We start from the raw sequence: 22,706 nt of genomic DNA, 5'->3' as shown, positions 1-22,706 counted from the left end.
TATTTTGTCTTTGTATTGGGTTACTCTGAGTTCTGTGGTCTGCCTGGTCATGTTTGAAATGTATTTTCTCCTGATGTTTCGCTTGCATGTATGGCAGGCATCCTCAGAGGTTGTGAAATGTGTTGTAACGAAAGCAAGTGGGATTTATACCCTGTTTCCCCTAAAATAAGACATCCCCAGAAAATAAGACCTAGTAGAGGTTTTGCTGAATTGCTAAATATAAGGCCTCCCCTGAAAGTAAGACCTAGCAAAGTTTTTGTTTGGAAGCATGCCTGCCAAACAGAACACCAGAGCATGCAGGATCGGTAAATGTACATACCATAGAGTGTTGCACTTGGAAATATTGGTAGTAACAAGAAATTCTTGATAGGATTCAGAGTTTGTCTGGTTATGCTGGTTTGTGATGACAACTACTGTACAGTATATAATAAATGTTCATTTTTTGTACAACAATAAATGTGAATTTTTCTTCATGGAAAAATAAGACATCCCCTGAAAATAAGACCTAGCGCATCTTTGGGAGCAAAAATTAATATAAGACACTGTCTTATTTTCAGGGAAACAGTACATCTGTGGAATGACCAGGGTGGAAGAAAAAACTGTTGACTGCTTTAGGCAAGTGTGAATGTTGGAATTGGCACTGAATAGCCTTGTAGCTTCAAAGCCTGGATGGTTCCTGCCTGTCTGGAATGAACAAAATGTGGCTTCCGGTATTAAAAAAATCTCTGAAATCAGGACAGTTAACTAAAGAACAGCACTGAGCAATCAGGGAATTCCAGACATGATGTACTGAGGGCCAACTAACATCTCCCAAGAAAGGATTCCCCCTCCGAAGCAGAAGTAGGCAGGCCTTGAAGGTGCAAGGGCATTCAATGGCAATCAAGGTCTCCAAGTGGAACATTCACAGTCGCCTGGGACAGATAAGAGTTGTCCCATCCTGGATATCATTGCTGAGATAGAAATAAACATCCCACTTGTCTGTTTTCAAACATCTCATAATCTCTTAGGATGCCTGGCATAGATATGGATGGCCATTTGGCAGCAGATAGGGTTGTGAGGGAATGTGATGTTTAATAGGCTTTTCCTGAATCCCTTCTTATTATCCAACATATTCACTTATCCAATGTTCTGCCGGCCTGTTTATGTTGGATAAGCGAGACTCTACTGTATATTTATAATCTTATATTATCTGCTTAGAACTGGATTATATGAGGCCCCTTCTACACAGCTGTATAAAATGCACACTGAAGTGGATTATATGGCAGTGTGGACTCAAGATAATCCAGTTCAAAGTAGATAATATAAGATTATAAATGGGTTATATAGCTGTGTGGAAGGGCCTTGAGTCTACACTGCCATATAATCCAGTTCAAATCAGATAATCTGTGGAAGAGGCCTAAGTGAGGCCTAACTGTGCCTGTCCCCTGGGCTGAGTGGGTTGTTAGGAGACCAAGTGGGCGGAGCTTAGCCTTCCAACTGTTAGCAGTTGGATAAAAACAATTATTCCTCTCCCTCTAATTAGGACTTTTTCTTTTCTTTTTGTTGTCAGCACCTAGGGGCAAGGATTTTGGGTTGTGTTGCCAAGTTTTGTATTTCTGGGATGTTTAGTTGTGTTGTTATAGTCACAGCGCAAACAACTTTACCTATATATATATATATATATATATATATATATATATATATATATAAAGATTGTTGGGCTTGGTCTCCATGTAAGTTGCCCGAGTCCCCTCGGGGAGATGGGGCGGGATACAAAAATAAAGTTATTATCATTATTATTATAAACCCTGTTTTTACCTAGAGTTCTTACATGGCAATACTTATTATCAGGAATATATGGAAGCCTAATATTGGAAATGTTCTACTTCTGTTTCCCATCAGCTTGGGAATTTTGTTTGAATTGTTACTTTAGGGTTAGGTTAGATCCAAGATATGCAGTTCCATGGATTTCTTGAGCTTAATTATAATTGTGTTTTTAAAGGCTTTTATGGCCACAATCACTGTGTTGCTGTGAATCTTTTGGGCTATATGGCTATGTTCCAGTAGCATTCTCTCCTGATGTTTCACCTGCACCTGTGGCTGGCATCTTCAGAGGTTCTGAAGGTTAATTAATTATAATTCTTAGCTAGTTCCATTGAATGTTTCTTCCAGTTTAAACATGTGAAATTTTGATAGTCATCTCTTGAAACTGCTGATTATGCCAAGACTGAGAATGTCATTAATATGACCTGCTTTACCGTATACAGCACTTGCATGTGATCCTTTTAACCACATCAAGCATGTGAATGTTTCTCCACTTGTTCCCGTGTTTTTCATTTAGATTACTTTGGATTACCTTGCCTACTTCTCCACTTACACTTACGTAATACAATACTATTGTAGCTGCTTGCCTACTCCTCATATCTGGTGAGGTAATATGTTGCAGCTACATTGTATTGCCTGAATCTAAAACCAAAGGCTCTCCTAGAGAACATTTGTTATGCCCTTGGTACCAATAAATCTTTCAATTCTGACTATGTTAATTATCATCTGCTCAAAGTAATTATATTTTGCATTTGGTTTCCATGTTTATGATAATGAGTATTTCATTGAAAATAATAGATCCTGATATATTGCATTACTCTTCTTTGAATGCTGTGGGGAAGAATGCTCTATCCAATATGATGAGTTCTTATCTTTGATAAGACATTGACCAACTTTTGGGTTGCTTTCATGTGATATAACATTGGTTCAAAGCTTGCAGTCATTGTTTAACCTATGTTATAACTGTCTTAGAATATTTTTCCATAACTATAATAAACTGTCCACAACAAAAATGTGCTTAATCTCCATGATTAAAAAGAAAGCCTTAAAAAGGTGAAGGGAGGTAAACTAACATGTTTTCATAGGGATTATCCTTCTGTGCATGAAATAATGTAATTTTAAGTTTGTTTTTGTTTTAACATTAGATAAGCATGAGACCAGCGTGGCACAGCTGCATGTGTATTCACACTTGAAGCAATAGCACACTTTGTTGGCTGACAATCTTGGCATTTTTTAAGCAAAAACAAAAATTAAAGACACGGTACATCTGTGTTTGACTTGACAAACAAACTTGTTGGCTGTCATCTGATGGAGCCTTCTGGTGGTGAACAATTCTATGATGACACTGACATTGGAGGCAAATCTCAAGATCCAGAGACCAAAAGGCAGCATGAGTCAGAGCAAAAGTTATCAAAAATTACCCACAATGCCTTGGAGAACATCAATGTGATTGGTCAAGGCTTGAAGCATCTCTTCCAGCATCAACGTAGGAGATCTTCTGTGTCTCCCCATGATGTTCAACAAGTTCAGGTTGATATGGAGCCGGAAGTGGAAATGGAAAACCAAAGCACCTGTGGTGAAATTGATGGTGTCTCTACTCATCCTACAGCTCTAAACAGAGTTCTCCAACAAATCAGAGTTCCACCTAAAATGAAGAGAGGAACAAGTCTCCATAGCAGACGGGGCAAGTCAGATCCCCCAAAGGGAAGCCCTCAGATCAACAGGAAGTCTCTCCAAGATATTCATTCAGGCCGACCCAGATCCTCATCAACTACTGATGCCCCTACTAATTTATCACTACTGGAGATGGCATCTCCTATCTGCCTAGCTGGTGAAGATGTTGCATCAGTGGAAAGGGTGAGTTCTGTTTATTATATGCTATATTTCTACTGTCAAAGACCTAAGTGTTTCTAAAAAACTTGACAAGTGAAAGTCATGCTTCTGAGTAATGGAACACATAAAATATAAACTTACAATTGCACTATAAATAAGAGCAGGTGGGAGCAAAACCGTTATTCTAATACTGCAGTTTGCTGACTATTGAATACTTTGTGTGTATGAATTATATTTTAAAATGTTTGCATGAGTAATTTAAATTCCCCAGATAGACTACTTTAAATGTAATATTCCAAATGTTTTGTTTCAGTAAGCACCATCAGCTTATTGGCTATATAAAATGTGTCTGTATACAGTAGCTGAACAGGTTAGCTGTAATATGCAGTTGCAACAATGTAGGTTCATATTGTTAGCCTTTGTGAGATAACTTGTTAATGTATAATAGTGCTATTCCTGAATCTGTTCATGGATGAATTGGTGAAATGCAGTAATACAAGTATTCAGTCTAACTTGTATACTTGTGTTGCTTGGGGTAAATAAATAACAGTAATATGCTGGTGGCTTTCAAGGTGTCAGGTTTGGTTAAACTAGTGATTTTATTTAGATTCAGATTCTAATTGTCATTCTGTTAAAATTACTGTTACAGAAAAAATGATCGAACAACTTAACAAAAATATAACTAATTACTAGAGCTTTGTGTGACAGTCTTATGACACTGAGACAATGAAGGAAAGTGTTGCAGCTTGTAAAAAATCTGTTAAATGTAAGCCAGCCGTGATGAAAGAAACTGCCAAATTAATTTGGTGTGTGTATATAAAGAAAAAACTTCCAGTCAGATGTGAAGTATGGCCTGTGAATATTTCAGTAACTGTTGCTGAGTTGAGTAATTTTACTATTACACAAATCCTGAAATTGAACTGTTGAAGATTTAATCATGTTATGAATGTGTTGTTAGTTAATATTGTTGCCAACAGTTAAAATGCTGTTTCTTGAGCATCTAATTCCAGATGTATATTTGAATATATAAAGGTGTATTTTGTTGTTGTTACACTGGTAATGGTGATACTTCCTGTGGCATTCATTGGCTTGACTACTGCAACATCTTGCTGGGGATATGACTGAAAATTTCCTATTTCAGTCAGTTGTGCACAGTGAGAGGTTATTATAGTGAAGTCTGAAATACTATAGCAGCTTAGGAGAAGTTGTACCAATACACAGTGAGTGTGATGATGGGGATGTTGGAGCAGGTCTGCATAGTGGGACAGCTGAAGAAACAGGTAAGGAACATAGAATTCATGAAAATAAATTACACATCAAGAAAGCGCATAAGATCTAAAAAAAAAAAAAAGCCAATGCTATGAGTTGGCAGAGAAGGGAACAATAACAACAACAAAATAAAAAAAAACTAATGCTAAATTGTTAAGAAGGCTGGCTGGAAACCTTGGTGATTGAATAAAGCAGGACTGATGGGGTGAAAACTACATCTGGATTTTTGGTGTTGTTTATGAGAAACAGTCATAACAGGTTGAAATAGGAATAGAGGATGAGCAGAAAGGGAGGAATATTGTTTAACTCTTGTCTTGTCCTGTGAGTGCCTAAAATTTAAGCTGGTCACTGTTCCCCTTCCCATGTGAAAAGAAAATCCGGAGACCTTAGCCCTGGCCTCATCTCATTTCTTCCCATCTCTCCTAAGTTTGGGTTACAGCTCATAGGCAAGCCACATTACTTTCTTGGATCTCTACCTGTATTTTATATAAAGATGGTCTAATTGGAGGTTAATTGATATTAGTTTAATTTCTCTTATGGATGCAGACATGAAATCGTTAGCTCTCTTCTTGTTTTCATGATTATAAGGAAGAAGTCTCCTACATGTGTCAGAAAGTAGTTACCTAGTCTTGCTTTAATATTAATGCTATTTAATACCATTTTACTATTTATATATTTTAAATTGTACTGAAATTCTTTTAGTTGTGAACCGCTTTGAGTCTCTGTATAGAGAGAGAAAGTGTCACGTAAATAAACAAAATAAATAAAAAAATACATTGCTGGGTTGGAAAAATCTAGGCCCTGGACTCTGGCATAATTAAAGCCTAGTACAAAGAAATTGCATACAGCAGTCATGACAGTACAGTAGAACTCCGGTTAACCGAGCCCTGGTTAACTGACTTGCTGCATTATCCGAGGGGCCGCCCCTCCCTCCCCTCTCCAGCGAAAGGAACCCTCGCCTCTCGCAAGAGGAGGGAGATGCAGGAGGAAACATCCCAGAAGTGGCCTGTGATCGTGGCCTGCTTCCCTGGGCCGGGGCGCCTGCTGAAGGGAGAAGTTTCCTCCCTTCAGCCTGGGCCTTTAGAGAAGTGCGAAGCATGTCGTTAGGCAGTGGCATGCCTCGCGCTTCCCTGGGTCCAAGCGCCGGGCGAAGGGAGGAAACCTCCCTTCGGCCGGTGCTTGGGCCTTTAGAGAAGCGCAAAGCATGTCGCTAGGCAGCAGCACACCTCGCGCTTCCCTGGGTCCAAGCACCTGCTGGAGGGAGAAGTTTCCTCCCTCCGCTAGGCGCCTGAGCCTACAGATCAGATTATCCAATAAAAATGGGTATCCAAGTTTCGGTTCGCCCGTTTAAATCAGATAACCGGGGTTCTACTGTATTCCCATTTAATTAAGAACTTTCATTCAATTATCTGAAAGAAAAGCCTAGTTTACAAAATAAGTGAGGTTAAAAACTCTACCTTACTCATTTAATTTATGCTATTTGACTTGACAGCATTTCCACTGAAGAATATTGGTGACAGTTCTTCTCCATTTATGTTTCTTTGAGATGTTCTCATCGAAGTGAAGTATTTCCTTGCAATCAATGAAAGTTGTTCCCTCTCCATCTATGGGAGGGAGGAAGAGAAAGGCTTAAAATGTTTGTGAAGTGAGAATGTAAAGGCATTAAATGCACTGTGTTAAATTTGCACATCAGTAAATGCATGGTTTTGATAAACAATACACCGTTATTAAGCTACTGCATGTGATGCCGATGTGTTTCCCTGTTGGACCTCATCATATTGCAGACGTTTTCAATTTTCACACTCCATTCCCTCATTGTCACAAGACCCCCCTTGCATTTATCCTTCACTTATACCCTGCACCCTTCAAATAAAAGGTAGGGGGAGGGCAGCACCTTCAGCCTTTTGGGGGTGGCTTTGCTGAAGTGTAGCTTCATCCACTCCACCTTCCACTTCATTTCTCTCAACGTATGCAACCACCCACTTCCCAGATTAGTAATAAGAGCAGTACTGGCTATGTGCCCCTCAGCCACATCACTCACCCTCTAGGCCCTCTTTCAGGCACACCCACCACATTGGGGCTTAGGCCCTTTCATTTCTGTAAACTATGAATCCCACTATGCTCTGCATAAGGAACTGAAAGCTAAGGGAAAAGAACAGGAAGGAATACTGGTGGGAGGGAGAGGGGGTGGTGGAAAGCAAATTTTTAGTCTGAGATGGCGTAGGAAAAATGGAGTGGGGAGGGGGCAGAGAGACAGGTGGGATCACATCAAATCCTTTAGGGGTCAGCATGTAGTATTGATCAGGGTTACAGGGAAATATATGTGTTATACCTGACTTAGAATCATAGAATCATAGAATAGTAGAGTTGGAAGAGACCTCATGGGCCATCCAGTCCAACCCCCTGCCAAGAAGCAGGAAATCGCATTCAAAGCACCCCCGACAGATGGCCATCCAGCCTCTGCTTAAAAGCCTCCAAGGAAGGAGTCTCCACCACAGTCCGGGGAAGAGAGTTCCACTGCCAAACAGCTCTCACAGTGAGGAAGACTTGCCCATTTGTGAGTAGTGTTTTAAGTGTCCTTGTAAATGGAGATGTTATTTTTACATCTTTGCCCCTACACTTGCATTAGAAACATAAGTGATCTGGATCATGACATAGTGGTGGGCAATATAGAAGTCAATTACAGATCTAGATAACTATATCTTTTATAATGGGTTAGACAATTTTAGAACATTCCCTCCCCTTTAAAACTGGTATTAACGTTGTTCAGAATGCTCCTGTGCTTTGGCTTAAACTTTGCATGACATCCCTCTCTGATGTGGTCCAAAAAGCAAATACTTCATGTCAAAAACCATTGGTGATGTGATATTAAATCATTAAAAAAGCATCAATATATCCCAGTCTATGTTCATCCACACTTACTGTGGCAGATATTTGGAAACTTACGTTCTAAACTTTCATGGACCTGTTCTGAGTGTGTGTTTGGGGGGGGGGGGGGAGGTACATCACTCTAAGTGCAGAAGGAAAGACAGAGTGCAAACATAATAAGTAAAAATTGCCTCCCTTCTGATTTAATGCATCAGCGTGTTCTAATACATTCCTACTATATAACAGTTTGCAGCATGCATTCTTCTTCTGGCATTGAGACTTGAGCCTCATTGCTGGTGGGAGGAGAGCCATTGGCATTTTTATTTTGGCAGTGATCCTTGCTGTCAAAGTCTCATTAGAATTTGTAGAAGTCCCTTTGTGCTGCATACGTATAATATTTGAGGTCCAGAAGGGTATAGCTACTGTAACGAAATGTCTAATTATAATGTAGAGTTTTAAATATGTTTGTTGATGTTGGGACTTGACCTACCTTATAAGGCTGGCGTGTGAGCAGCCATTTTGTTCTCAGGAAGCAGCAGCGCCAGGAAAGGAGCTATTTTGCATAAGAGCGACCTGATTGGTCGTATGCAAATGAGTGGGTGCCAGGATTTGAAAGATGAGAAAGTCAAGGATGGCAGTTGAAGAAAAAAAAGAAAAACCCAACTGAACATTCTATGGGAGTTGAAGTCATTTAGTAAGCGAGGGAGTTAGCTGGAGAGTCATAGTTTGTTAGTAAGTAAGAGTCAGGAAAGACGTTAATGAAAGGTGATTAGAGAAGTAGTCAGAAGAATAAGTTAAAGATAATCAAAAATCTGTATTTACATAGTAATATCGCATTCCTTTTTATGAAGAAAAAGATTGGAGGAGAGTTGTAATGAAACGTTGTTTCTTAACTACTAAGCATTTATACCTTTGAAACCATTACGCTTTTGCCACAAGAACGCTGTAAATAAACTAAGTTACTGTTACTCTTTAAATAAAGACTCTTTCTCAGTATCCTGAATATAATTGAAGAAGTCACAGAGGGTGGAAGAAGGATTAAACAGTCATTTACTTCTTTGGGGGTGTATTTGCGTAAGCGGATAACTTGACCTCTTCCTGACTGTTTTATATTTTTGATGAGATAAGTAAGTAAAGGGACTCTTCTACTACGTAACAAGTTGGAAGTGCCTCACATATTTGAATGTTGCCAGCAGAGGGATAGCCAACAAAAGACTCCCTTGCCTGAAGGTTTCTGCAGGCATCACTTAGGAGTGCGTTCGCGTCTCAGCTACCCTGAAGAAAACGATACATTTGGAAATGAAGGAGGGTGGAGCAAAAAGTTGAAGGCTGGGCCAATTGGCTCCATATCATGATCAGCTGCTTGACTGAGATTTGAGAAGTCAAGGGGGGAGATTTCTGTTGTAGCCTATATCACTTAATTCTGCTGATCAAACTTGGAACAGCTTTAGGCACTGTGAAAAATGCTGTAAGCCAAAAGGAAGTTACTATCTGCATTTGTTAGGTCTGTTATGCCCCAAAGATAAATTTCCCTTCACAGCCATTTCACAAATTCTCCCTGTATCAGAAGCTTATTCCGGAAAAGGTTCATAAACCAAATGCAGATAATGCTGCATGTTCAGATAGTAGTATTTGCTAGTGAATAATAATTCTACAGGTATCAATGTTTGCTTGTCTGTAGTACTTAGAATCACTTTTCCTTAATTGTTGGGTTATAGTTTTTTATTACCAGGTGTAGGTTCTGAAGCCCTTAATAACTGATATAGAAATTACCAGAGAGCCTTTTGAAAATTATTGCAACAAAGAAAAAAGAAGGCACCATGAGAGAAAAATTATTCAGATACAAAGCAGAACAAAATGGATACATAAATCAGATATATTTATGGGCCATGAATAAGAAAGGGAAAGAGGAACAGACTCCCTCCCGTACTTCTAGAATATAGATGTGTGTTATGTTTTAAAAATATTTTAAGTTCAGTGATTTGTGCTTCTTTTTGTTTTTACTTGGATTCATAGCGCATGTATCCTGTCAGATTTCATTTTGTCACCAGACATGTCTTATTGTATTTTATCTCAAGCTATCTAACATGAGGAAATGACATTTTCCCCCAGTGCAATTTGAATCCATTGACTGCAGTGCTTTCTTGCTTGAAAATGCACCAGAACTGGTAGCCATTGACTTGGGAAGTAACACTGGTCTGTGGACCACCACTTGAGTAGCACTGCCCTGTTGTTGTTTTTTTTTCCTTTTGATAACCCAGTTTGTCATTTAGCCATTTTTGAGAAGTGGAATCTTTTGTTAATACAATTAATGATTTTAATTTTAAAAAATGGGTACTTAGGATTAATGCAGCTATGTTTTGTTTGTTTGTTTGTTTTTTGTTACTTTGATTCATGGTGCATATATCACACTAGTGTGACATAAAATGTAAGCTAAATGTTTAAGACATGGCCCAATGCCCGCCCAATTTTGGGGGAAGTTATTCTTTGTCCCACAGGGACTGTAGGGACCAGTTTCCTCACATTTTTGGCTTCCATGCCATTTAGACACGGATGCAAAAATAAACAAACAGCTGGCTCTGAACTGCCTGTTTCCAAAGGCCAGGTGCTCCAAGACGGATGGTCTTATGAAAATCACTGGCAGCACCACTGCCACTTCCTATATGAACAACTTCATAATGGACCAACAGGACTTTAAGAATGTCAATAAGCAGAAACTGCTTATAGTGATAGCAAGGGCAAAACCGAATAGAAGTAATTTCATGAAAAAGTATTATTTGATGAGTTTTGAGTTTTCTCTTTCCTTGCTTTTGTCAGCTGTTTCTGAGAAGGATGCTTCCCTGTATTAGTTAAATGCTGTAGGAAATTAAGTTCAGGAACCTTTTTGTAGATACTGATTGTTAGCTTTGTTTTCAACGTTTCTCACAAACTAGAAAAAAATTCTGGATTACACAAAATTTAGAACAGTGGTTCCAGAACTTTGCTCCTTCAGATGTTTTGAACTTCAGCTCCCACAGTTCCTAGCAACTGGTAAACTGGCTGGAATTTCTGGGAGTTGAAGTCCAAAACAACTGGGGGACCAATTTAGAAGCTTGTAGGATCACTTAAAATAAAAATATGTGGTAACACATGCTAGGAGAAAGGCAGGCTGGAAAGAGAGAGATGCACACACACAAACACTGAATTCAACTGGAAATGCATAAGAGTATTAGATTAATTAATAATTATTCTATGAATAAACTATAATTTATATGTCATATGCTGTGATGTCTCATGGGCCTTGTAGTCCCGTTCCTAGTACTATTGTGGCAGACGAGGAGGAAAACATGGAATTTCCACCGGTTCAGCCAGAATCTGAGCCTCTGCACCTGGAGGATGTTTGCCCTCAAGAAGTTAGCCAAACAAGCCTTGGGCAGAATTCTCCCCCGTTTTCCCGAAAGGACAATTATAATAGAGATCGAGGAGCCAGGGAGGCTAATCGCCGGAGCCTCAGAATCGCAGCCAAACAACTAGCTGATTAGGTCTGCTTCCCTTGGGAAATTCTAAGGAGTCATGCATCTGGACAGAGTTGGGTTTCGCTTCTCGTTCTCCAGGGAAAGTGTTCTTCTGGCGGGAAAACGAGACCCTATATAGGAGTTTTGCCGCAAGGGGAACCTTGCGGAGCCAATTTGTCAGCTTGAGGAATGAGATCGTGTGTGGACTTCGTAACCCCAGTTCCTTGTTTCCCGGACCAAGTCCCAAGCCTGCCTTGTTTCACGTTTGCCGCGGACCTCGCCACGGACCTTGTTCTTGCTTCTTGTTTGCCTCGTTTCAAGTCTTGTTCTAGCCAAGAATCAAGTTTGTTTTCCAGCCTTGTTGTCAAGCTTCAACGGACTAAAAGACCTTGTCATCTCCCCACACTATTGCTTGGCAAAGTGTGTGTTTCGGTTAATGGATTATAACTTTGGACTCTAATATCATATATTGGACATTATTTTCCTGGACTATATTTGACCTTTCCTGAAAGGTCTACTTCTGAACTATATTCTTCACTTGTTTTTATTGACTTTATATATTTCTTTAATAAAGGTATTAGATAGAATCTGGCCTCTGCGCATGGTTATTGGTGTTCTGTAGCCTGGGTCCTGACATATGCACAAACGCAATAATTATATGACAAGGTAATATTAAATACAGTATAATGGACATTACGATAGTCTCCAGAAGGCACTATGTTAGTTACATCTGCAGATCTTGATCCCTTGATTTAGGTGACACAAAATATGAGTGACACGTTGAGTATCTATTACTTGAAATGCTTTGAACCATAAGTGTTTTTGGGTGTGTCCCCCCCCCCCCCCCCCAAATTTTGGAATATGCATATACATAATGAGATCTTGGAGATGGGAGCTAAATCTCAACCTGAAATATATGTGTGTTTCATATATACCTTATACACATAATCTGAAGGTAATTTTATACAAATTACTTTCTATAATTTTTGTGCATGAATCAAAGATAGTATACATTGAACCATCTGAAAGCAAAAGTGACCTCTGCATGCACCAATATGAAAATACCTGTTCTCTTTTCTAGGTGCTTTGTTGGAAGCCAGTGCTTCCAGTTGCATGCTGATAACTGAGCTTCGGAATGAAGATAATCTTATGTGCTTCCCATGCAGCATCAGGTCACAGTGGTCTTTTTAAATAAAAAAAAGCAGACAAACAAAATGAGTTCTTTTTATTGAAGATTACATGCTGCATGTTTAGAAACTGATAAAACATGGACTCAAAAAACCCAAGATGAATTATCCATGGATATAGTTAATTTCATTCATATGTTTGAGAAAAAGGCTTCAGTTAATGAATACCAGGTTAAATAAATGTTACTGCTTTATGATAAGTATTTTCAATATGTCTTCTTCCTTTATATAGTCAGGAATATAATTCCTGATTTATGATAAATGGAGATCGACCAGGAGATTGCTAATCTTCGATGCAAAGCTACTAATCGTGACATTTCTTTTTCCCTTATCACTCTCTGTCTTTTTCCAAGCTAACTCCAGTTCTTTCTTCCACCATCTTTTGGACAGGTTTTAATGGATCAGGTCCAGAAAGTATTGCAGTATCTTCCGCTGCCCTGCATTCATGTGTAACTAGAGAAGTGCTGACCCCCTCTGCTCTCTTAGCTGCAGTGCTACTTCTGGCTTAGGTGGGAAAGTGGTAGTAGCTCAGTGGTGTTCCCCTGCTACAGAGAGGAGACTAGAAGGGGTTATTTGTTCTTTTATGTTTTCTCAAGATGGACTAAGTTCTTGCCTTAATTTGTCCTAGGAAAATTTAAAAAGTTCTGAACCCCCCCCCCCTTCCTACTCTTCCCCCATTGCAGCAATTATTTTGACTTGGGCATTGGTGTAAGCAGGCAACTCTGAATTACCCTGCACCTTATCCTCTTTGAAACACAATTCCTTGTTGTTACATACCTGTTCTGAAGCAATAAGGAGAACATGTCTTCTGAATACCCCCCCACCACCACCACCACCATCACTGTTAAAAAGACCCATCAGGTGCCTTGTTTTTTCCATTTGTTTCTCCCTTTCAGCATTCCTGCTCAGCTCTTTTTACCCTCCCTTTCTCTGCTGTAATAGCCCATTCTGTGAAAAAAATAAAAGAAATACTGATCTCTCCTCTCTCAGCCCCAGCACTGCTTCTGGCCTGAGCTGGAAAAATACCCTTTTACAGAAATCCCTTTGTCTGCATGTGTTATTTTTATTACAGAATTACATAATCAATTTATAGAAGTTTACCCCTTGATTTATCAACTGACCATATTAAAATCCATAATTTTGGCCCAAAACCTGCCCTCGCCTTATACATGAGCATATATTATAATTAAGTCAAAATATTTTAATTATACAGTAGTAAAGACTACCTGAAATGCAAACCAAAATGTTGGCTATCCTTATTAAAATTCTTTTCTATTCAAGGGAAATGTGAGAAATACTTTCTTGATGTTGAAAACACACCATAGTAGGATGGAATTCTATTTAAATTCTCTAGCAGAATTTTAAAGGACTTACCAAACTTAACACAGCATGTTTACTGAGAACATTTTGTCTTGTCAACCAGAACAAGAGAGAAGTGACTGCTAATGAATAAATCAGTCCTGGAATGTCCTGATGGGAAGAAATGTACATTGGCTTTTTCAAAAGAGTTCTTTAGGCTTTAGGATTGAAATCACTGTACTCTCTTACCAGGCCACTTTTGAAAATTTCAAACACAGGGAAATTATTATGCTTGTTTCCCTGGCTGTTAGATCAAATAGGGGACCAGTGTGTGGGAGACTTTATTTGTACGTAGCTTTTATAGTTATTTTCTATAAAAAGTCCAAGGATTAATAATTCTATCAAACTACACTATTAGCCTTAGCAATCTTTATCAATAAACTTAATTAATCAAAGGTTTATTCTAACTTTTCTTAGTTCATGTAACTTGATATCATGGATTATGTTGCTGTCTGCTCTTCATAATGTACATAAGTTTGTTGTTTGATACTATTCAGGAGAGCTTCAACAATATAAGGACTGTGTGTATAGGGAGTGACAGATAGATCTTAAGAGTTCTTTTGTCGTCATCTCATTGCAAAGAACCACAAAGCTGTCACTGTGTATGAGGTTCTTCTGTGTGATAGCTTCTGCTGAATTTTAGATTCTGTTCAAAGGCTGCTAAATAGACTTGTTGTGTTAAGATATAATAATGGGCAAATTAATTTGCAAATATTTCTGTGGAAAGCGTAACACTTTTTAAATTGTACACCCCTGTATTGAAATTAATAGTGTCATACAAAACTTGTGGTGCACACTCACTCCATCAAATTGTTAAATCTAATCTAACTAACAGCAATATAATGTGCTGAAAAGTTATCACAGTGAAAAGAATGGCAATGTATTAACATTTTATACACAAAGTTCTTATATTTTTTTAATGACTTGCTTTTATTGTTGTTTGATCAGTTTTATTGCTTTGTTTTTATATTGTTGATGACTGGGCTTGGCCCCATGTAAGCTGCTCCGAGTCCCTTTGGGGAGATGCATCGGGGTATAAAAATAAAATAATAATAATAATAATAATTATTATTATTATTATTATTATTATTATTATTATGTTTAAGTGCAGCTTTGCAATGTAGTACTAAGACTAGCCCTACCAAACTATTAAAATTTAACTCTTGAAACATATTACCATAAAAACACTCTTTAAATTTTAAGACAATTGAGACTATTTAATGATATTTGAGTTTCAATAACATCTAAAGGACTACATTATTCTCATCCCTGATCTCTACTGTATATAAAAATAATAATAATGAACCTGATTATTTCTTCCAAGAAACGTATTGAGAGGGAATGATAATACCGCGTGAAAGGTAAAACCAGTTTTAGGGTACTTTGTACAGTCACTTGGGCATGATTTCAGGAAAAAAATGCTCAAAAGATCAGAATTTGTCACATAGCCATATTGTGGTCCAGCGCAGTCATGAGCATGATTGGTAGATATGTAAGAGTGGGCCTTCTTGGTGGCTGCCCCTGGACTCTGGAACTCAATTCCCAGGGACACCCTCCCTTCTACCCTTCTGAGTACAGGCCAAAATCTTTTCATTCAAACAGGTTCTTAAAACTGAAACGGAGTAGGTTGTGCTGAATTGTTTTTAACAGCTTATTTATTTTGTACTTATATTTTAGTTGAATTTGTTTTAATAATTGATTTAGGTTATTTTTTATTTTTTGTTTTTATCTTTTATGTGTTTTTAACTATCACTTTTTTAGGTTACCCGTTTTGTGTCACAATTTGGGGGGGGGGGGGAGCGGAGTATAGATAAATACAGCCAGAAATACAATCTTGATTCTGTGCAAAAAAGTCCTATGGACTCTTAAACCTAACAGATTTGTGTCTGTGAACCTTATTTTGTTGTGTCAATGAAAGACAAACACTATACTCCAGCATATACTCTAGCATAACTACTCTTTAAAGAAGACAAATGTCAAAATAAAATGAATTATAGTTGTAAACATCCCTGCCACGATTCCATCCATGCTTACACCCAGCTAAATATTTGCAGAATTGACACCTTGATGTTAAAGATGCCAGAAAAAAACCTGAATTTATTCATGCATAATTTGTAAGATTTGTTTTGAAAGTATTTTTTTAAACACAAGGTAACTAATTCAAGAAGTATAAATATTATTTATCTAGGCAAATCTATGGAAAGAGTTTGATTCTTTCACCTTCCTACTCAGCTTGTCTGCTAATGGAATTTGATTTCTAGGAGGCTTATGTCTAATGGCAGTTGTTCAAAGTACATTTATGAAAGGGGATTTGCTGTTTCTTTTCTCAGTGTGCCATCTACAATGTGGGTGGTGGCTGAGAGATTCAGCTGTGGCAAGTGTTTCCAGCTGGGCAATGGAAGGGGCATTTCTTTGTCAGTTGAGGTTGCCCTGTCCATTTCAGAGTGACTATTTTGGTAGTGCTTTTCTCTCTGCAAGAACAATGCTGGCTGTATGTACATGGGCAAAGAAGAAAATCTGTTGAAACAAGTTGCAACAGGTTAACTGTTGTTATTCAAGAAGGGCCCTATTTCTTTCAAAATAGGCCTACAAGCTCCCCCACCCCACCCCAATTTACTTTCAGCCCTTTTATCCATGCAAGGCTTTTTACAGTATATATTAAAACCTAGTACAGCTAAAAATCATACTATTTAAAATGGAATTAAGATCAATTAACAAGAGCATCCTCCATTCTGCAGTGACCAGATAATGGCCACAGCTTGTCCAAATAAAAATAGTCTTGCCTGCAAAGAGCCAACTTAGCTTCCCATGACAGGGAGTTCCTCAACTTGACAGCAGCCACTAACAAAAATTTCGTTTCACTCGTGGAACTGACAAAGTGTTTCCTTGAAGTGCTCAGAACTTGAGCAGCCTCGTATGTTTTGATATAGTGTTTAATATAATCTGGGTTCAGTCTGTAGAGGTTATGACCAACGTTCTGAATTGTGCCTGCAAATGGACTAATGGGCAGCAAAGCTTTTGTAAAAAAAGAAGTTATGTGTTCCCACTAACCATCTCTGATCAGCCTTCTGGCTGCAGTGTTTTGGATCAAAAGAACTTTCCAATAATATTTGGAAGGTAGCACCACCAAACATGTGTTATAGTAAGCCAGATAGATATAACCAATGTACCTGTGACCATGACTAGAGCACAAATTGAGCATCTGGTACATTAACTATCTGTAAATGCACTCCTGGCCACTCCTCAAGTCTGTGTATCCAGGATTATGACTGAGTTCAGTAGTAGAGCAGACTTTAATAAAACCAGTGCCATCTTGATCAAATTTTTGGTTGCTGAGAGGAAATCAAACTAGTAGGAGGGCTAGGCCTGCCTGCTCTTTCACTTGCGTGGGTAGGTGGGGAAGTGAATTGGATGAGGGGAGTATGCACACATGTGTTCCCTTGGGCACACACTCAGACAGAAGGCTGGAAGATGGGACATGGGAGTATGCAAAGTGGGGACGGGCACCCATTACCTCCACTCTCATATGGGTGGTCAAGAAATGGGACAATGGAGGAAGGATGCACATATGCATTCCCTCCTGCCTTCCCAAGCAGGTGAGTGAGCATGAGATCTTCTCCAGTACAGGTATTGTTTATGTGTGTTAAATATGGTTTGTGGGACTTAGAGATATTAGTGTTTTTTCACTTTCATGTGGATTCTGTGCCACTAATCTCTGCAAAAGCGGAGGGCCAACTGTAGTGAATTATCTGTGATAATGAAAATCCTCTGTATATAGATCACTGTCCTGCCCAGCAGAGTAACTAAAGTCCAGAGTGCTGTCTATAGCATGAATAGGGACAGGTTCCAATGACATTTTGTAGAGGTCACCAAGGAGCTGCGGAGGAGAATCCAGCATCATCACCGATACCGTTTTCCCCAAAATAAGACCTATCATGATTTTTCAGCATTTCTGAAGATGCTCGAAATATAAGCTCAAACTAAGCCCTAGATATAGTTCATTTTAAAAGTCAATTTGGGAAAATAAGACTGCCCCTGAAATCAAGCTCTAAAGCATCTTTTGGAGAGAAAAAATAATATGACACTGTCTTATTTTGGGGAAAACAGACTAGCAGCCCAAGGCCAAAAAGGGAGACTTCTGGGCAATACAGCAGAGTGGGCAGCATATTTAGTTGCACACACTTATACTCAGTGGTCAAAGAGGGCTCTTGGTGAGGATAAAGTCACAACAGACTGCAATTCTATCTGTCCACTCTTTAGATCTCACTTGCTGTGCAAAAGGAACTTAGGCAGTTAGAGTAAGAGAGGTTAATTCCTCCCCCCCCCCCCCCAATTCATCCAGCCTCTGATCCTTAATAACAAGCCAAGCCATAATGTTCTGCCAAGCACAAGTCCTGGATTATTGTTGATTTGCCATTCACAAGATCTGGCATTCAGCAGCATCAACATTTTTCAGTTAAGGGTGCCTTTCACCAATATCTTCCAGTTTATTTGAACTGGGAGACACTTAGGGGACAACCAACTCTTTTCTCCCACATAACTGAACTGTCTCTCTAGTCTCTATCTCTGACTTCCTATTGTTACTGCTTTTTGGTGGCTTATTCCCACTTCTCAATGAAGCATTCTGCTTTTTTACCAGCAGACTAGCTTTGGCAAGTAGAATGGCAACCAGGAAGACCAGTCCTCACCCCCCCTCCCCCAAATGAGCAACTCCCATTGGTATTACCCTCTATGGGAGCAACCTTATTACCTGAGCCAGTCAGCACATATTCCCTTCTACGAGCTGCCCAAAACGTCTGGGGAGAGCAACAGGTTGAACTGGTTGGATTACCTACAGCTGACTCATTAACCAGTTAGTGGAGCTTGGTCCTGAAAGAGAATGGAAACCTGGCAGGCAAAAGAGCTCAGGCAGCGGTAGGAACTCTTTCTTCTGCCCTTGCTGGCTCCCTGGTGCCCTCTAAATTAGTCTATATTTCCTTCTCCCAGCCCCCCGAAATAGGGGAGGGGATGGATAGATTGCTTGTAGGTGCTTCAGGAAGATGGGAACCTGATCCTGAAAGGAGATGGAAATCTGGCAGACTGAAGTTCACAGGGAGAGAGCAAGCAGCAGGATATATTAATGCTTATGTAGCTCAAGGTTTCCGTCCTTCCTTCACTTTGTGTTTAATACTTTCCTGCTTGTGTTTCCCATGATATTTCTCTATACATTATATATTTGTGAAATATATTGTAAATAATATGAAATTTCTCAGTCTCCACTGTTTTGTATCGCCTAAGGTATGCTCAGATACTTATCTGTCCTGTTCATTTCTTCCGACTTTATTCCTAGTACCTTGTTGAATTTGCTGACGGACAACAGAAGGTACTGCAAGAATCTGATTGGTTCTTGGTTTCTGGCGACAAGCTCAACTGTTTAGAGTTTGGCTTTATGGAGCTTTTTCAGCCAGATGCTATGTTGTCAGTTTTAATTGATGTATTTGTTATATTGCACTGTTTTGTTTAATGTGTTCTGGAAGACTTTCCTGCAGTGCATGTGTAAGACCAGTAGGAGGTAATTGTCACTTTAAAAAGGGTAGTTACGTGGAATCCTTTTGCAGAATACACCTGCTGCATAACAGACATTGAGAATTCTTTCAGTTGTGATGAAAAAGAAGTTCAGTCATTCTTAAACTTGCATTCCATGGAGGAATTTTGGTGAGTCTAAACTGTAGAAGTTTTGGTTAGGAATCTTGGCTATTAAAAGTGGTATAATAGATGTTACTACTACTTGAAAGGACATACAGGTTTATCTCAGTTAATGAAATGGGTCTGTGCTTGGGAATTATGTCTATAACAGAAACTATGGTGCCAGAGGCAGAAATAACATAAGAAGAATAGTTGAATCCCTACATCACAAAACAGAACAGTTAAGCATATTTTAAAATAGTATTTCTTTATAACACTAGGCACTAATGAAATGAAAGCTCTGCATAAATAAAGAAAAATGTTTTGAACCTTATACAGACCACTTGAAATCTTCTCCAGGCATTTTTTTTCCTTTCACCAGACTCCATTTTCCTTATGATTTCTAGTTTGGTAAACAGATTTCCAAATCTGCATTTTTTAACATGCTGGTGGTGGATTGTGAAACAGGCTTATCTGCTGCCCCTTTTTATCTCTGATTTAACTATTCACATATGCTCTTACTCAATAAATGATTCTGGGGCAGTTGCTGTTTATCTTGCTGATTGTAAGTATGTACACATGGCTATGGTAAGATCAGCTAAAGAAGCATTCAGTTCTTTCCTAGCTGAAGTTTCCTTGCATTATTTAGAAACAGTAGTGCAAAATTACATTGAAAGTCTCTGTTTCTCTAGCCCTCCTCCAACATCTTCTTAACACTGACTAGCTGCACAGCAGACAAGGTGAAAAAAGGAGGTGGATGGTTTTAAAAAAATCAGTTCTTTTATCAGAAGCTTTTAAAACTCAGGTATACCTGTATCTATTTCCTTGAAGAATGCATCTCTGCATCAGATAATTATAAATAGATGTTTCATGGCTATATTCCATCTTGACAAGATAATAGCAACAGCATGCATATTTGCAGCAATGATCCACAAACTTGACTGACTGAAATGATTTTAAGACATTTCTGTTATCAGTTTGCCCAGTAATGTATAGTATTCGATAAAGAAAGCGTATTGACTGACAAGTGAATAAGTTCTTAGCACTCTCACCCTTGCTCTTTAGGAGTTACTAGATTCTTTGTTTCCTGCACAGTTTACCAACTGTTTAAATAGGTAATTTCTCCTGATATAGTGATCATCAGAAAAACTGAAACTCTTAACAGAAGAGTCATGGAGAATGACTTGGATAGCCAAGGATCTGAGGGTGAAGTAAGTAAAGAGCACATTGAAAATATATGTTAAAATTGTGATAAGTGAAAGATTAAGAACAGTATTTGAATCAAACCTCTCCCAGTAGCAAAACTGAAGAATATTTAGTTGTATGATACTGACTAGATGCAGTCTTGCTATTTTCTAATAAGTTGAAATTACTTATTAGATAATTAGTAGACTTCTTCTTCAGAAACTTATTACAAAATGGGTAGTGATTGCTGAGTTTTGCTAAGTTACTTGGTTATGTATTGTCATTTCCAGCAATGATACATTCTTGTGTCTAAGAATACATCTACACCATTGAATTAATGGAGTTATACCACTTTATCTGCCATGACTCACTACTGTGCAGTTCTGGGAGCCGTACTTTGATGAGGCACCAGCACCCTTTGGCAGAGAAGACTAAAAACCTTTTAAAATGACCCCTCTCACTATTCTATATAGTTGAGCCAAGTTAGTTAAAGTGATGCCAAATTGCATTAATTCTACAGTGTGGATCTGTTCTAGATTCCCTTTGTAGGAGAGGGAGCTAGTTACTTTAAAATATTAGGCAACTACAACTTTCTTCACCTTGAAAGATACTGTGGTTATGTTTTGTTTGTAGTGTTAGAGCCTTTTCTTATTATTGTGAATATATTAAATAAGCATCTACTAAATTGGCTATGTTGTGATCCTATGAACTGATATAAGTAATTCAGTCACAATATGACTGCACACAAGTAATAAGACCTATTTAGCTGACTTTTGACTTGATGTCAGTATAAGGGTCACGTCCACAAACCACATTTCTAGCTGCTAAAGTAACGAAAGATGTTAACATTATATTTCCACATTTAGGGATCTGTATTAGTTCCCTTCTACACTTTTGCTACGTTGAACATTTTGAGCCCATTAAGAATGTTCTTTTAGTGAAACAGATGTAAGTTTGAGACATTGCAGGATGTGTTCATGCTGCTTAATAATTTAAAATGCTCAGGCTAAATGCTTGATAGTGTATACAGATATAGGGTTGCATTGTTTGTGTGTCGGAACAAGATAAGAAATTGTCAAATGACGGTAAGCTAATTGCATATTGATAAGGCAGTGGCAGGACAGCAGGATCATTTTACAAGCTGACATTAATCTTTCTCTGAATTGTGGTAAAAGATGTCTTCTGTGCCATTTACTGTTCCTGGTGTGTGAGCACAATCAAACCTATCAAGAGTGTCTATTAGGAAGAATGATGAATGTGTAGACCCTTGCTTTCTTTCTTAGCAGTAAGAAAGTCCTGGAGAGCATTAGGAAACCACTTCTGTCTAGGAACTGTTTGTTTAGCTTGAAGTTTCCTTTTCCTCATATTATCATCTGCATCCCATTACACACTTTCCTACCTTCTGCTACCCAGAACTCCAATCAGTCTTGTATGGCAAGAATTAAAAAATGCTAGGAGCCATAGCAGTAAAAGTAGTATCGAAAGGTATTAATTCTAGAGTGTAGATATATTACAGGTGTACCCTCTGCTTCTCATTAACATATGAATTGCTTTTTCATATTTATGTACCTCTGAGTAATCTTTGCCTAAGAAAATCCTATGAAATGCATGGGGTTGCTGTAAGTTAACAGATGATTTGAAGGCATTTGTCCTCTCACACACTTTCCCCCCATTGTTCCCTTGTGCTGGCACAAATTAGGGGTCTAATTTTTTAAAATAAGCCCCAATCTTATTTTGGTGGATGGTGTACAAAGTGGAAAAACTTTCTGGATCTCTCTTTTGTTCAGGTATTTAGAGCAAAGAAATAAACTTAAGACCCATAATTCTGTATTTTGTTTTAAACCATTGCATATTTATGATTCAGCAGTATTTTTTAAAAACAACAACAACAGTGTATTGGGTGAAAGCAACAAAACTTGGAAAATGTGATATGTGCATTTTCAAAATTAAAATTTGTCAAGACAACAATGAAACACAGGAGCAGTTGTTGTAAACTACTGGTAAAATAAACAAAAATAATTAGGTTTTTTCCACAGATCTTTTT

At 38.4% G+C, this 22,706-nt stretch overlaps 1 protein-coding gene and 1 long non-coding RNA gene across 7 annotated transcripts in view; one reads left to right on the top strand and one right to left on the bottom strand.

Annotated features, from left to right (window-relative positions):
* tmcc1 (transmembrane and coiled-coil domain family 1) overlaps positions 1–22,706 on the top strand; it is a 156,925-nt gene that overhangs the window by 14,864 nt on the left and 119,355 nt on the right. Inside the window, exons 1-2 of one of the 4 annotated variants that reach the window (XM_008116982.3) lie at positions 19,414–19,507; positions 20,612–20,688. In XM_008116982.3, coding sequence (XP_008115189.1) covers positions 20,650–20,688 — 39 coding nt within the window. In that variant the 5' untranslated portion in view covers positions 19,414–19,507; positions 20,612–20,649. Of the gene's footprint in view, positions 1–3,111; positions 3,661–19,413; positions 19,508–20,611; positions 20,689–22,706 lie in introns of those variants that run through there. The other 3 variants (XM_008116980.3, XM_003224878.4, XM_008116984.3) reach the window with 3 other exon arrangements.
* On the bottom strand, positions 3,014–19,381 carry LOC103279875 (uncharacterized). Of its 3 annotated transcripts, none has more exons than XR_010002566.1 (5): positions 18,564–19,381; positions 13,829–13,924; positions 12,333–12,450; positions 6,368–6,509; positions 3,014–3,448 (listed from the first exon to the last, which is right to left on the bottom strand). It is a non-coding gene; the product is annotated as an uncharacterized LOC103279875 (long non-coding RNA). The 3 variants fall into 3 exon arrangements; XR_010002565.1 differs by having other exon boundaries at positions 6,363–6,509; positions 18,564–19,378; XR_507044.3 differs by lacking the exon at positions 13,829–13,924 and having other exon boundaries at positions 6,363–6,509; positions 18,564–19,374.

This window comes from Anolis carolinensis, chromosome 2 (genome assembly GCF_035594765.1).
Source record: "Anolis carolinensis isolate JA03-04 chromosome 2, rAnoCar3.1.pri, whole genome shotgun sequence".
NCBI lineage: Eukaryota > Metazoa > Chordata > Lepidosauria > Squamata > Dactyloidae > Anolis > Anolis carolinensis.
This window is presented reverse-complemented; position numbering and strand designations above follow the sequence as displayed.